Raw genomic sequence first — 16,647 nt, forward strand, 5'->3', positions numbered from 1 at the left:
TACTAGGCTGACTGGGCTAGGATCACACCAGCTGAACGCTACCTCTCTACTGGATTAAACCCAAATCCCCCCTACACGTTCTCACTCTCATAAATCCACCTCTTTAACACGGAGAGGGGAGAGAGCTAGGATCTCCACATAGACTAGATCAAGCAGCTCAGGTGTTGTTTTAGTGGTTTATGATTTGATTGTTGGAGTAGGTACTTCATACATAAGGGATAGGGTGTACTGTGTTTATAATGTAGTTAGTATGTCTCTGGGGTTATATCTCTGTAGGTTTACGGTGTGAGAGTGTTTTCAGTATCATGCATGTCTATGCCAGAGCGAGAGAGAGAGCTTTTTCCGATGTGTGTGTAAAAGAGAACTCTCAAATCAGGGGTGTGTGTGTGTGAAAGAGAACTCTCAGATCAGGGGTGTGTGTGTGTAATGGTTTTTGGGCCAGATGACTTTAATGCCACAGAGACACCTGAGTTGGCATTTTCCATGGTGAAGCCCTGTGCTCACATATCACGCAGTCCCATTGGTATGCGCTCACAGACACGGCTGCCAGGAGAGGAGAGGGGCTCGGGTCGGGTGGACTGAATCCCACCAGCGTATCTCTAACCCAATGACGATAGCCTCACAGACAACCCACAATTCCCCACAGGAAGAGTGTGATTGTGACCAGTGTTTGAGGCCGTTCTTTGACCAACTCCAGTACTGTGTGGCAGTGGCAGTCAGTCGTACGCTCACTCTGTTTAGATTCTTCAATTACAGTACTGTCTTCTCTAACTTTCTGGTTCTGCTCAGCTTCAGCTCACAGTTGTCAAACAAATATATAGAGCTCAATACTGTCATTTGGATTTAGCCATGTCAGTATGTATTGGCGGCTCTAATGTAGATCTCCAGTGTCCATCTAGAATACTTTGTTTATATGGTGACTATACTCTTCCTCTCTACTTCCTCTCCTCTCTTCCTCTCTACAAACATGGAAATAAACTCTGTAGCTAAATCTGGTGGAATATATATTTGTTGTGCATAGTCCGTGACAAATGCACTAAAATAAATGTGTCTGTATGTTTCTCTTTCTCCAGGATGTGTTGGACAAGGCGTGTGCAGAGGGAATCAGTGATGAACATTACCGTTTAGAAGGTATGACCCCCCCCCCCACCCCACTAAGCTCCTGTAATGTGCTGATGAGGTGGATGTATGGAACCCCTCCCCCAGTCCCTCTCTCCCCCCTTACCTACCTTCTCCTTTCCTCCCCCCTTTCTCTCACCTGGCCCTCCCCTCCCCCTTTGTGTTTTGCAATCCACCTCCATCTATTCTGTTTTCCCCCTGTGTGGTGTGATCCTGGATTAAGGAATCAGGGTGGAAGGCCTCCCCCTTCATCTGAACTGAGCTGGAAAAGAGCACCAGAGCTCTGTTGTGCTACCTAACTGGCGGCAGGGGAGACTGGGATGGGACCAGCCCAGATATGTGGGTCAGGGTGTCTCGGCTGGCTAGTTTTGTCATTGAGTTGAGCTAGTTCAGGCTGGTTTATTTTAAGTGGTGGGCCACGTATGCTTTGGTCCTCATCACTGTCCTCTCCTCATAAAGGTGCCTAAAGACCTGGTGAAAAGCACTATAAATACAACCTATTATAGAACATGTAATTATGATAACGTTAGATGACCATTCACACCACACCTTGTTCATGTCAAAATCCCTCCCTGTGTCTGCTTAGGAGCCATCTTGCTCTCTTTCTCTTCCCCTCATTCTCAGAAGAGTAGACACACCATGGGTCTCTTACAGACTTTGTAAGTACTATTTGTGGTACATTTCAGTCAGAACTTATGAGAGACAACTTATTATCAAAGTAGTTCTTGATTACCGTTTGGTACAATTCTTCTTTAGACCTGGGGGTTCACTAACAGATTTCTTAAATCACATTTAAACTTGAATGAAAGCCGTTATGGAGCATTCCGGCTTTTTGATTCTTTATAACCCAGGAATGAAAGTGGTTTGTTGAAAGGGACAGACATAGAGAGCCAGAGAGAGGTTACAGATGATCGTTAGGCCAAAGCACATATGAAAGCTTGTCTTTCCTCAGGTCTTCAGTAAGCATTTTCAAAGAAAGTTTGTGAGGATTAAAAAAGAACTTGCTGGCAAAATTGCAGAGGGATGAAGCAAAAGGGATTCAAGATGGTAATGTGTTTTGACTCTTTGGATCTTGCAGTTGCATCCTCTGTGCCTTTTCAAATGTAGTTTTCACAAGGCCATTAACTGAGGCTTAGAAGTCCCAATCAGCTGTATAAACCTGTATCTCTGTGTCTGGTCACACTTGCTTGACTCTCAGCTTTCACCTCTGTGTGGATGGTCTGAGAGTGTGTGACAGCGGTCTTGTGTGTGTGTGTGTGTGTGTGTGTGTGTGTGTGTGTGTGTGTGTGTGTGTGTGTGTGTGTGTGTGTGTGTGTGTGTGTGTGTGTGTGTGTGTGTGTGTGTGTGTGTGTGTGTGTGTGTGTGTGTGTGTGTGTAATGGCAGGGCTGTTGGATCAGGCATGAACGCATTGTGAGAGTGCCAGCCCAGTCCCTCCTCCACTCCCATCAGATCACCAGCCAATCCTCTGGCAGCATTTAGTTCCACTCATAAAGAGCAGGCTGACTGTATTTCAGTGACGAGGGGGGTCAGAGTCTGAGAGGGAGATATCAGATTATGTCTACATAGGAAATAGGGTGCCCTCTGGGACATAGCCTACAGTATTCCTCTGGGTCTTTTCATTAGCCTGGAGATAAGCATCACCATCTCCACATTGGGCTTATTACCCAACAGATTTGCCCCCTCGCACGGCACAATGGTACCTTTGAGCATCTGTGATGATCAAAAGACAGGGTTCAATTTTCCTCCTTCAAAAAGTTTTTGCTCCCCAGGACGCTGCCTTTCATTGTGCCTGCAGCCGAGGGGGACAGACATGTTCCTCTCTCTTTGATCTGCTTGGATACGGAGGAAAGAGAACGAGGCTGTTGTGTCTGTCTGTCTGCTCCTTTGGCGACCACAACAAACGCTGTTTCAGATTTGACTTGGCTTAATTAATTAGTTATTCTGTTTTACAGCCGGCTGGTCTGATCCTCGGCCAAAAGGTTTGAGAATGGAACTTCAAAGTGCAACAGGGGGGAGGGGGTTGGGGGGGAGCTGAGCTGTGTGTGTGTGTATACGTGCATGCGCAGTAACCCAGCCATCTCCTGATCCTGATTGGTCGGGCAGGAGCACAAGCAAAACCAAATGGCCACCAACTGCGTTCCAATGAAATGGCACCCTATTCCATAAATAGTGCACTACTTGGACCCATGGAGTGACTGTGTAATCATGGCCTCTGCCCGTGGCCTATCAGTCTGTTTTTCATTTGTAGTACCCAGGTCTGAAACATCTGAGGTTTTAATTGGATTATGATGTGATGAGAGGATATGAAAGGACTGTGACATGTTACAGTAGGAGATGTTGGTGGGCTGACATACACTATAAGGGTTTGATACTGTAGTTGGGGCCTACTGTTCATGAGGATGTGCGTAGCGGTGGAATAGGATGTGTGTGTGACAGACGAGGTGGGGCCTCCCTATGGACGCTGTCTGTCTGGGCTATATGTCTGGAAGCTATAATACTCAGTGAAACATCCAGCATTATGAGCTTAGCTACAGTGGGCACAGAGACTGAGGCAGGGCTCCCACGGGGTTCTTTGATGTTCAGATCAGATGATGTTCCCACTTTAGAATGTAATATCTTAAGCCACATTATACAGTAGCATCATGTCCTGTTCTTGGCATGTAGGGTGTGTTATGTCTGTTCAGTTCCATGTTCTAGTCATCCACCTCCTCAACCAGTCCTGGGGCTATGTTAGCACTTTCCCATGACAATGATTTGCATCCAAGCCCCAAAGTATTTTGTGTCTGTGCCTTATGCTTATTTATACACTGGATTCTTGACGTAGCTTACTGTAATATATCTACTGCTGTACATATCTACTGCTGTACATATCATTCTTAGTTGATCTTGTGTACATTCTCCCAGTGTACATAGATATAGTTTGCGTTTGATTACTGCTACAGTGCTATTTGGGTTGTTAATCAGATTCGTCCCGCCGTTGTTGATTTCTTGTCGTTTTTTTGTATTTTCTTACATTTTATTTGACATTTTACTGCATTGTTAGGAGCTAGTAATATTAGCATTTCGCTGCACCTGCTACAACATCTGCTAAACTGTGTACGCGACCAGTAAACTTATCATTTGGTTGCGTGTGTGTTCTTACAGTGGCGCTGCCCCCGGAGAAGACGGTGGACAGTTGCTGTGTGGAGGAGAAGATGCAGGGGAGAGAGAACCAGGTGCCCACAGGCACACAGAAACAGCTCCAGTTTGAAGTGAGTGTGAAGTTGACCTGTGAACCATTTTTTTACGTTTACATTTTAGTCATTTAGCAGACGCTCTTATCCAGAGCGACTTACAGTAGTGAATGCATACATTTCATACATTTTATTTTCTGTGCTGGCCCCCCGTGGGAAACGAACCCACAACCCTGGTGTTGCAAACACCATGCTCTACCAACTGAGCTACAGGGAACCACCAACGTGGACCATTTATTAGTGCTTCTGGGAAAAACTAGAGCAACAATATAATACTCTTTCAGGGATGGAAGGAGGCACACTTGCACACAGTCGTGAACGTATTGATACTTATATTGCAATGCGATTCGTTTCAGGAGCTTGAGTGTGCCGTCTCTGTAGAGGAAGACAACAGACAGGAGTGGACGTTCACGCTGTATGATTTTGACAACAATGGCAAGGTCACCAGAGAGGTAAGGGTTCAAACACATTTTATATTCAAACATACTCTAATACATAACAGGGCTTTCCTTTTCTTTACCTGCCCATGATCTTTTCCTCTTTCAAACTAATACACACATGCAGATACATAGACTAAGTGAGACACAACCAGATGAAGTTACATACATCCATTTCAATAATACAGCCACTAGGAACCAAAGAGACTTTTTCCTTCCCAGCGATAGATACCTAGTGGCGGGCTGCTGCCTTGTAAAGATCTGAGCAGTGCAGTCAGAGAGGCCTGTATTTTTGGAGAGCTGAGTTGAAACGGTGTGAAGAGACTGAAGCTGTCCTCTGTGTAGTGGGATGGTTGGATCTCCAGTTTCTTTGGCATCGCCCATGGCCCCGCGGCACATGAGACGGCAGGCGGCAGCTCACACAAAAAGAAGAAGAAGAAGGAAATAGCTTTCTTCTCCAGCTCCCTTTTTTTTATTTCTTCAGACGTATGAAAAAATGGAAAACTAAAAATGACATAGGAGGCTTTTTTACGTCTTAGCGTTTGAAACGGTATCTGGAGCCAGTCCCCAAAGAGCTCATAATAGGCCTTTATGTTGCATTCAGAGAGAGGCAAGGCAATAGGAATGCAGGCATTTGGACGTTTTAGAGGAGCGAGAGCAGAAGCTAGGCTAACAGGCCCAAAAAGGTCCCAATTTCTGAGTGGTTTTGTAAGACCCTTTTCTTGGCAGTGGCAGTCCAGGGAACATTAGTAGAAATGCAGTAATTACCTTCAGAGGGAAAATCCTAACAAGACTTGAAATATGTATAATTAAACATACTATGTTATTGATCCATCTGTGGATGTTCATGTTGCTCTCTTCCTGAACAGGCTTTTAAAGACTTAAGCGAGTACAGATTTCAGATGTCTGCTCTGTGCTCACTGACTTTGTGTGTGGCTGTTATTCGGCCTTTCTACGGGAATCCCATCCTACAGAATTTTCCCTCTTATCGTCTCTCTGTCTATGTCTGACTCTTAGCCCTGAGGCAAAGGTCTGTGCTATGGCCCTCAGCTACTCGACTCTTTCAAAGAGCGAGAAAGAGAGAGATATTGAGAGGGAGATAATACTTTTAAAAGCTCTTAATTGAACCACTGCGAAAGTTACACTAACCACCATAAAAAGCCTACAGAGAGAAAGAGTAATGAAAGCTCTACCTATTAAGAGCAGAGCTGCTATAGAGTGGGTTGTGCATCAGTTCATCTTTTAGCACTTCTCCTCCCATCTCCCAGACATATCTTGTTGTGCATTTATCCCATCTTTGTACTCCCTGCCTGATCACTTTACAGGGAGAACACTGAAATAAAACAACTGACAACTCTCTTCATCTCTCCTGTTTGTCTGTAACAGGCTAGACAGACTACAGTAACTGAGTTGTCGGCTGTGCACTAACTCAAACCATCTCACTCTCTCTCTCTCCCTCCCCTCCTCAGGACATCACCAGCCTGCTCCACACCATCTATGAGGTGGTGGACACGTCGGTCAACCATTCCCCCAGCAGCAGCAAGACACTGCGGGTCAAGCTCTCCGTCGCCCCCGACCCCAGCCAGCGCTGGCGGAGCTGCACTCAGGGCCCCGCAGGTAACCACCAGGCTGGGGGAGGATCACAGGGCTGGGAAGGGGGAGGGAGGGAGGATGGGGAGATAGAGGGGGAAGAAGAGGTAGGGGAGGGGAGAGAGCAGTGTTCTTTGGGCTCCCCTACTTGACTGTTCTGCTGTCAGCACATCCAGAGTCTTGTTTGTTGTCATGCGGAAAGGCACCTGCTTTAGGCATGTCAGACTCCTCTCTCTCTCTCTCTCTCACTCTTTGCCTGTGTCTCCATCTCTTCCATTGCTCCATCTCTCCGGCACAATGGGGTTCATTTTTAATGATGGGAGTAGTGACAGAGCTGAGAACCCCCCAGTGCCTTCAAATACTCAGAAAGAAACCTTAAGAGATGCACCAACTCCGTTTGATAACCACAACCATTTTATTTTTCTCCAAAGTGTTTCTTCTTCTCCCTCACCCCCCACTTCTCAGAGCTGTCGGTAAAATATAGCTACATTCAACGTAACTTTTCTAACTGACGACTTGGTAAACAAGTATTGAGAATTTAAAAAAAATTGCTACTAAATATGACGCCCTGTTTGTTTACTTCCTGTTGTTGTGTCTATTTATAAAAGCGATTCAAAAGAAGCAGGCTTTGAAAACGAAACATTAGCTGGCTGTCTTCACGCACATTTCAGCTGTCTTCAGGCTAATTTCAAACCACAACACTTCATTAATACACTCTGGGTTATATATACAGTACCAGTCAAAAGTTTGGACGCAACTACTCATTCCAGGGTTTTCTTTATTTTTACTATTTAATAGTGAAGACATCAGAACTATGAAATAACACATATGGAATCATGTAGTAACCAAAAAAGTGTTAAACAAATCAAAATATATTTTATATTTGAGATTCTTCAAAGTATCCACCCTTTGCCTTTGTGGAATTTCTTTCCTTCTTAATGCGTTTGAGCCAATCAGTTGTGTTGTGACAAGGTAGGTTGTAGTATGCAGAAGATAGCCCTATTTGGTAAAAGAACAGCTCAAATAAGCAAAGAGAAACGACAGACCATCATTACTTTAAGACATGAAGGTCAGTCAATCCGGGAAAATTTGAAGAACTTTGAAAGTTGCTTTAAGTGCAGTCGCAAAAAACATCAAGCGCTATGATGAAACTAGCTCTCATGATGACCGCCACGGGAAAGGAAGACCCAGAGTTACCTCTGCTGCAGAGGATAAGTTCATTAGAGTTACCAGCCTCAGAAATTGCTTCACAGAGTTCAGGTAACAGACACATTGAAACATCAACTGTTCAGAGGAGACTGTGTGAATCAGGCCTTCATGGTTGAATTGCTGCAAAGAAACCACTACTAAAGGACACCAATAAGAAGAAGAGATTTGCTTGGGCCAAGAAACACGAGCAATGGACATTAGACTGGTGGAAACCTGTCCAAATGTGAAATTTTTGGTTCCAACCGCCGTCTGTTTGTGAGACGCAGAGTAGGTGAACGGATGTTCTCTGCGTGTGTGGTTCCCACCATGAAGCATGGAGGAGGTGGTGTGGGGGTGCTATGATGGTGACACAGCCTGTGATTTATTTTGAATTCAAGGCAGACTTAAACAGCATGGCTACCACAGCATTCTGCAGCATTACGCCAGTCCCACTAAGCGCAAACCAGATGGGATATCATTTGTTTTTCAACAGGACAATGACCCAACACACCTCCAGGCTGTGTAAGGGCTATTTGACCAAGGAGGAGAGTGATGGAGTGCTGCATCAGATGACTGGCCACCCCAATCACCTGACCTCAACCCAATTGAGATGGTTTGGGATGAGTTGGACTGCAGAGTGAAGGAAAAGCACTCAACAAGTGCTCAGCATATGCGGGAACTCCGTCAAGACTGTTGGAAAATCATTCCAGGTAAAGCTGGTTGAGAGAATGCCAGGGATGTGCAAATAAGTCATCAAGGCAAAGGGTTGCTACTTTGAAGAATCTCAAATATATTTTGATTTGTTTATTTCATAGTTTTGGTGTCTTCACTATTATTCTACAATGTAGAAAATAGTAAAAATAAAGAAAAACCCTTGAATGAGTAGATGTGCCCAAGCTTTTGACTGGTACTGTATATATTTTTTCTTTGTCTTATATGAGGCCTGGAGTAAATAAATGAAGTATTGAACAAAGGTTTCTTTCTTCTGAGAGAAATAGATCTGCGTGCGTGTGTGTGGCTGCTCTTTTTGATAATGTGCTGCTCACTCTCTCACAGACATGCCCCACCCCAGAACCAAGACTGACAGGTGCATTGAAGACCTTAAAAGTGCGGAGAAGAAGTCTCGAGCCCTCCTCAGGTAACAGATGTTTTACAGCCTGCATCAATGTTTTACAAGACAATAATGTATATCTGTGCATTTTTGACACTAATAACATTTATTTTGACACCGACAGAATGTATGTTTTGCAATACATCATAGAGAGCTAAAATACTGCTTCAAGCTGTTGTAAAGTCCCATCTCTCTCCCCTCCAGGCGTCATCACAGTGACCACCACACTATCCAGCACCAGGTTCTGACCCAGCAGGGTCAGGGTCACAGTCAGGGCTGCCAGCGCCACTGTGTGGATGAGAACCTGGAGCGCAGGAACCACTACCTAGACCTGGCCGGCATCGAGAATTACACATCCCGCTTTGGAGCAGGTGAGCTGGCCCAGGTGGGCTGGTCCGGGGGGGGTAGAAAGCCAGAGGGATGGGGGGGGCTAGGGCCGGGGGTGATGATGGAGAGATTGGAGACTAGAGGCACTGACCGATCATAGCACCGCGGTACTTTGAAGCTGTGTCCAGATAGAGAGAGGCCTTCATTACCCCAGCACCTGCTTGGAGGGAGACAGGCAGGTAGGTCTGGCCAGTAAAACATCTGGACCCACCAGGGCACAATACGATATGTCTTCAGGAGCCAGGCCTCGTCATGAAGTGAATTAAATTCTGTTTATTATGGGACTGCTTTTGTTTAAATGTCTGTGTTGACGGGAGGATTTTTTTAGTGTGACCCCCTCTAGTTCAAAGTAGAAAAATACACTTTGTCCCGTGAAAAAAAGAAAGCAGAAAAAATGGAAAAAGTTATTAAAATAGTATTGGAACTGGTAATATTAACGTTTATGAGTTCTCCGTCTTTCAATTAAGTTATTGATGTATCAATTGACCCATCATGGGTTATTTATCCTGTGCTGTATTTCTCCCCTCTCCAGCCCCCACCACAGAGCCTGTGAAAGCAGAGCCACAGACCCGACCATCGAACCAGACCAGGTCTCGCTCTCATGAACCAGAGAATGGCCAAACCTACTCCCACCACCGTCGCTCACAGGTGGCCATGGAGAGCAGCGCTGCCCCAGGCCCTGACACCCTTTGTCCCCCACGACCGAGTAAAGACTCAGGTAAACACGCCCTGCGCTCCCCCAAGACCCACAGCCGCACGCACCCCACACAGACCACCATGGGCAGAGTGATGAGGAGCAGAGGGGCCCCACCTCCCCCAGCCCTACCCAGCCAGGCCCCCCCTCACCAGTCCTCAGCCCCCTACCGCAGGCACAAGCAGAGGGCCAAGGAGGGCCAACAGCAGTACCGGGCTCTGGGGGCTCCAGTGGGGCCTGTGGTGGAGAAGGAGCAGGTGAGGGTCCTACCCAGTGTGCTCCTCTATGAAGGAGGGCTGGCCCAGATGGTTCAAAGGCACGAGCATCATCACCACCATGAACACCACCACCACTACCACCACTTCTACCAGTCCTGAGGCAGCCAGCCAGCTCCCTGCCCTGCTGCCCCCAGCCCCAGAGCAACTTCTCACAGCCCCACCTCAACTTGGCTCCACTGCCAAGCCAGTAGACTCTACAGACACAGGCCCCTCCCACACAGCACAGCAACAGCACAGCCAGAACTGTGTCACTGTTAGGGGGAGTTGGGTCTTGCATGGCCCTGTGGGCTAAGAGGACAGAACATCAAGAGGAGTTGGACAGACAGGGAGAGGTGCAGGGTGAAGAGGGTTATTATGGGGTTGTCCAGGCATGAAGAGTCCCTTTGAGGCAGCGGGACAGTTTCTTGGTCTTCAGGCCTGCCATGAACCAGGAGCAGGACTTGGCAGAGGGATGTAACAGGGGAGCCTGAGAGGAACAGAATGAGAAAAGAGACTTGGCTGTAATCCTTCAGAGGACTCCTCTCATCCCTCTCTGTCTGTCTGGTTCTCTGAAACCCTCTACTCTGATGGACTAGCTGACTTTACGAAGCCATACTGGCACTGCCATCCTCACATATCTCTACGTTTTGGGGAATGAGAAGTGAGGGTCTGGTTTGGAGAGTGAGAGAGATTTGTGTGTATGAATATACAGTGTGTGTGTGAGAGCATGTGTTACCTGTCTGCTGTGACACACCTATCGTCACTGAAAACCACTTGAAAAGCACTTGTGGGTGCAGTTGCATTGGAGACACTTTGGGCTGTCAGAACAGAGGACTGACAGGCATCGGCTGGATATGATGAAGACAAGATCATCCAGCTCCTGAATCTCACATGCAATACAGGACCCTCCCTGAGAGAACGATGTTGAAATGTTCAGTGAGAATAGAAGACTGTAATCAGCTGCTACCTCTAGTGTTATTAATGGAATTGTTGGTGTTATTATTATTGTTAATAATCAGATGCTATTTTTCAGTTACATTTTATTTTATTTTTTAAAGATGACACAATCTGCAGTAATGTAGTGTTGAAACGCTCCTACATTTTTTTACCTACATATTGTATGTACATATATTATCAACATTATAAGCTTTATTTATAATGTGACGTTTGTATCAACAATCTACATTTATTTCTCACTCAACCCCATTTTCCCGATGTACCATATTGAAAGACCACTATGTATACAATTTAGACCATCAAAGATACAACTCTGACTCCCTCTAATATCACCACCTAATATCACCACACACAGTTCTTTCACACAAATGATCAGTGTACACCTTCTCAAGTACATCTCTGCCTTCTGAACAGTGTCTGTCTAATCGTTGTGGTTAGCAGTTCACAGTAAGGCTCTTTCTCATTAGCTGAATCATAAGTATGTGGTGGTTGACAATCCACAGCAGTCCCATGATCCTCCAGGTCTGATCATAACACATGACCCTAACCGCTGTCCCCCCATGAGGCATCCCCCTGTCCCCAGCTGTCAGCACCCGTTTCCCCAGCTGTCAGCACCCGTTTCACCAGGCTGCCATCACGCCATGTGTCCCCAGCACTCAGGCAACAAAGCTCTGTTTATGACGCTGGCTGGACAGGGGTGGAGGCTCTCAGCTGTCTGTCTCATTCCTCTGGTGCTAGGTGACACCAGGCCCAGCCCGCAGGCTCCACCAGGACCATAACTCACCCTGCTGAAGGCCTGCTGTCAGACAGGCAGCTTCAACCACACAGGACCTCTCAGATCCTCTCCCACCCTAGGTGAACCATCAGAACCCTACACCACTGTTTAGGACAGGTCACTACGGTATGCCTGCATCTGGGTCCAGGAGCTCCTGACCGAGTATAATCTGGCCAGGGTAAAGAGGAAAATACTGTAATCAGCAATGTTCCCTCTATTTTTTTTTCGTCACTGAGCAAATTTCAGGTCTGCTGAGCGCAAACTTGAACATTGTGAAAATTTGGTGCAACTTACGAAGCACGTTTAATGTGAACACTGAGGCTGTACCCGCTAGGGTACACCTTTAACAGTGGTCAAGTAGGCTACTGTGGCTATTTGACAATAATGTAGGCCTACTTGACTGGCCAACCATCAAAAACAATGGAGACAATTCATCCCATAATATGTTAACATGGAAATAGCTGTTCTATCGTTCAGCCTACAGTAGCAGACAATGTGTGGTGTTCAATGTAGGCCTACATTCTATGAGACTTTTGAAAAGTACATGCAGGGCTTGACATTAACCTCTTTATCCACTTGTCCTTCAGACAAGGAGGTGACTGAAAATGTTGTGGTGTTTGATGCAAGAATCCACTTTATGAAATTAAATGCATCATTATTCACATACTATTATTACAGAGAATCAGGCAAAATATTCTACCCTCTGCCAATTGGCTACACTGCCCCTTTAAGACAAATAAGCAATTTACCTGACTTGCTTTTCAAAGATGTCTAGAAATGCACACGTTTTGTGCTCTTGTAGGAAGCAATCACTCCCCCATTGCTGACTACAAATTATCTATAACTGGGCTAATAACTGACTAACTAGCGAAGGATATGAACACATGTACACACGTCGCTACATGTAGCTCTGGCTTTGATCTCAAAACAAACTCATCTACTCACCACCACTCATGCTGTGTAAACAGTCCAGTTCAAAGTGAATGGCACAGATCCATATATGGCAATGTCTATTTGCATATAGGCCTACTGCAGCTCTGATTGGTTATGGGGCACCGGTCTGTGTAGAGTACGGCCTATGTTGTGCCTGTCAATGCAATGAAATCCTACTCCGATGCGTTCTGCCTACAACAAATCTCTTGCATGGTTTTGTTTCGGTATGTTGCATTGAAAGTGGCTAATATTGCATTGATTCAATCACATTTCCCACAGTAAACGGAAACGTTGATCGTGTTAACTAATGTGGAAAACTCTAGAAAGTTCGCACTTCTTTGCGGGCTGATATTTATTCTGCATGACAGTCCTGGGTGAGCTGCACACCTGCACTCTCACGCATCTTAGAGGGAACATTGGTAGTCAGTATGAGCTAATAGACCTCACTACTGGCTATGCGTTGTGAGCAGGTGTGAAGAGTTCACAAATTCCCCTACAGGTGTGTTGAACCTCACACCAGGTGTGTGGACATCAAAGCCAACTTTCCACTCTGGGTCATGTATAGGTTTAGAGCTTTTACTACAAGTTTCCGTTAGTGTGTGTTTTGGGTCAGTTGAGGGAATCTGGTGCATTCCAGGCTTGTCCTGAGCTCCAGTGCTGCACTCCCTCACACAGCTGCAGGCTGTGCATTAGCAGAGGCACCAGTCAGGCTGGCCTCACCACGGGACACAGTCACCCACCTCAGCCACCCCCAAGGGGAACGCAGCTGCACCCCATTCCACAGCCCCTCTCTCCCCTACAACGCTGCCGCTCTGCGATCTGCTTGGCGCTGTCATCTGTCTGGTCTAGCATCGCAGCACCCCATCTGACAGGGCCCATCACAATACTATAACTCATGTTGTAGTCTTCACACCACGGCAACACCACAGCTAAACAGTAGAGGTGTTGATACTAGCACCTGCCCATAGGATAGACATGCTTAAGGTGGAAATGGCTTGTTGCTGCATTGGGGGCTATATCAAGCCAGGGAGAGGCAGAGGTCCCGTGTCTCCCTTCATGGTGGTCGTCATTAGGCATATGTGTGTGTGATGATGTCTGCAGTGATCCCCTCAGACAGACACCATGGCTAATAGGCAGGGATCTGCTTGGGTTCTCATCCTCAGTTAAACTTACAATCCCTCTGCCATCTTCCCCCAACACCACAGACACTAGATGAATGGTGCCATGTGCCTCTAGAGTACTGTGGTATTAGTGGGGCAGCCACTGGAACAGATATCTCTGTGGTGCGTTTGAAATGCAGCACTATTCCCTATATAATGTACAACTTTTGACCAGGGCCCAGGGTCTCTGGTCAAAAGTAGTGCACTGTGCCTCTTTAAAGGGACACTCCAGCTTCACCGGCACCTAAAGTTCTGCTCCAGAATGCTCCACTGTATCTTCTTCATCTGTAAATGTATTCAGTTTTGGTATTTACAGACAAGACTGAATTTAATTTTCTCACTGTATTCCACCACTAAGTTATGTTTTGTAAAATTAATGTATCTACATGTTAAACTAATGTAAATAGTATATGGACTGCAGAAAGGTTATACCAGTATCGTGTAGAAGGAATAAACGTATTTATAATAATTGAATGACTGAGCAAATATACAGTATTTCTTCCAAGCTATCACACTTGCCTACTATTTTGTCACTTCTCTACTGTATCCGCTGTGCCAATCAGTGCTAGCAGGGAAGGATAGTTGTCTCTTTCTCTCACTTCCTTCACTTCTTCTTTGTGATTGTTGCAAATGAAACATGTCTAGCACTTGCTGTTCAGTTCCTCAATAGCAGACCAGACCCTTTCTCTCTTTTCCCTAATGGCTTTTTCATGACTTTGTTTAGTTTATATAGATGGTTTTTGATTAATTGCTTTATTTATTTGATAGCAGAACTGTGCCAAGGGAGATACCCTTTCATTAAAGTATGAACCTGTTCCCTAGAATACGTCTGCTGACTCCTCTTTGTGTGGCTTTGTGCTGTGCGTATTTGTGTTGGATGTATATGGATGAGGGAGGGAGTGTGTGTGTGATCTAAACCACCGCAGGTCGCCTATCTGTGTGTCTTGGAATCTGTTTCTGCTGGACCTCTGTGCCAGTGGTGTTTTTTATGCATACATTTCCTCATGGTGTTTGTGCGTTTGGGTTTATTTCGGGCTGTTTTATCCGCTTGTGTGTGCGTTAGTCTGTGTGTGTGTGTTTTGATGTGCCGTGTATGTGTTTGTTTGATGTGGCTGAATGTGGGAACATGTGGGGATGAGGGAGTCGGAGGAGAGGGGAAGGAGGAGGGAGGATCCTTTCCATCCCACCCCATGGAGCCTCGGTGGGCTCCCAAATCTGGCTGGCAACAGCTGCCCGCCATGCCACGCTCTCTACATGCACACCCTTTGATATGCAGCTTAAGCTCTTATCTCTCATTGGGACGACCACAGAGTGTCCACGGCAACGTGACCTGCCATTCTCTCCCAAATACAGCCCATTTAAATCAACCATGTTTGTGTGTCTGGAGAAGTCGGCATCATGATAAACAGTATCTATCCCTCCGACACTGACACATCAAACCATTTCCAAAGCTCCCTTTCTTCATTTCATCTTTTAGTACATCAATCGTATCCCCAGCCCACTGCAGGGTCTACATGGAGATATGTTAGCCAGGAGTGGGTATAGAAAACACAGCAATATCTAAGATCAGTCTTTCAAAGTCATTCTTTGGATTCTTGCATTCGTGTGACTTTGACATGTCTTTTTGAACTCACTGGTATTATGTTTATTAACTAACGCAGAAATTGGAAATTGCACTGCTATAATTTCTAAGGTGTTTGATTTGCCCTGTACTGTCTAAGTATCTGCTCTGCTGAATTTCTGTTCTCCTTTTTGCCGTCTAATGTATGCGTCGCCTCCTGTTAATCCTCTCTGAGCAAAGCAGAGTGGGGCAGGCTGGTTGGTTTAGCATGATGAGCACCAGAGAGATATCACCACAGGAATAATTAGACTGACCTCAGATCAATATCTGGCTCAGTTGCTTGCTTTGGCTCTCTCTCTCTCTCTCTCTCTCTCTCTCTCTGTCTCTGTGTCTCTGTCTCTCTCTCTCTGTCTGTCTCTCTTTCTGTGTGTGTGTGTGTTTGGTGCTCTGTGTGTGAGCATTCAGATGAACCCAGGTCAGAGGGTTATTATAGAGCCCTGATCATTTATAGATGAGCCCAAACTCCACTGTAATACAGCAATTACTCTGTGATGGCCCCTGAGAGACATGGGGAGAACACGTTGGAAAGAAGGCAGTTAGGATGGTGCTCTGTTCACTCAGCTGAGGAAGAGCTCCATTCCCATCACACAGTGGATATTTAAAGCTACAATATCAAATCATTATTCGTTCATACAGTTGAAGTCGGAAGTTTACATACACCTTAGCCAAATACATTTCAACTCAGTTTTTCACAATTCCTGACATTTAATCCTAGTAAAAATGCCCTGTCTTAGGTCAGATAGGATCATTACTTCATTTTAAGAATGTGAAATGTCAGAATAATAGTAGAGAGAATGATTGCTTTATTTCAGCTTTTATTTCTTTCATCACATTCCCAGTGGGTCAGAAGTTTACATACACTCAATTAGTATTTGGTAGCATTGCCTTTAAATTGTTTAACTTGGCTCAAACGTTTTGGGTAGCCTTCCACAAGCTTCCCACAATAAGTTGGGTGAATTTTGGCCCATTCCTCCTGACAGAGCTGGTGTAACTGAGTCAGCTTTGTAGGCCTCCTTGCTCGCACACACTTTTTCAGTTCTGCCCAGAAATGTTCCATAGGATTGAGGTTAGGGCTTTGTGATGGACACTACAATACCTTGACTTTGTTGTCCTTAAGCCATTTTGCCACAACTTTGGAAGTATTATTGGGGTCATTGTCCATTTGGAAGACCCATTTGCGACCA

The 16,647-nt window shown here is 45.7% G+C and overlaps 1 protein-coding gene across 1 annotated transcript in view; it reads left to right on the forward strand.

The window, feature by feature from the left end:
• Positions 1 to 14,666, forward strand: part of LOC106562389 (protein naked cuticle homolog 1) — a 40,399-nt gene extending 25,733 nt beyond the window's left edge. Inside the window, exons 4-10 of the mRNA XM_014127253.2 lie at positions 1,074 to 1,131; positions 4,265 to 4,371; positions 4,710 to 4,805; positions 6,260 to 6,407; positions 8,625 to 8,706; positions 8,884 to 9,050; positions 9,599 to 14,666. Coding sequence (XP_013982728.1) covers positions 1,074 to 1,131; positions 4,265 to 4,371; positions 4,710 to 4,805; positions 6,260 to 6,407; positions 8,625 to 8,706; positions 8,884 to 9,050; positions 9,599 to 10,137 — 1,197 coding nt within the window. The 3' untranslated portion in view covers positions 10,138 to 14,666. The remainder of the gene's footprint in view (positions 1 to 1,073; positions 1,132 to 4,264; positions 4,372 to 4,709; positions 4,806 to 6,259; positions 6,408 to 8,624; positions 8,707 to 8,883; positions 9,051 to 9,598) is intronic.
• Positions 14,667 to 16,647: the final 1,981 nt, after the last annotated feature.

The sequence above is a fragment of the Salmo salar genome, chromosome ssa11, assembly GCF_905237065.1.
Source record: "Salmo salar chromosome ssa11, Ssal_v3.1, whole genome shotgun sequence".
Lineage (NCBI taxonomy): Eukaryota > Metazoa > Chordata > Actinopteri > Salmoniformes > Salmonidae > Salmo > Salmo salar.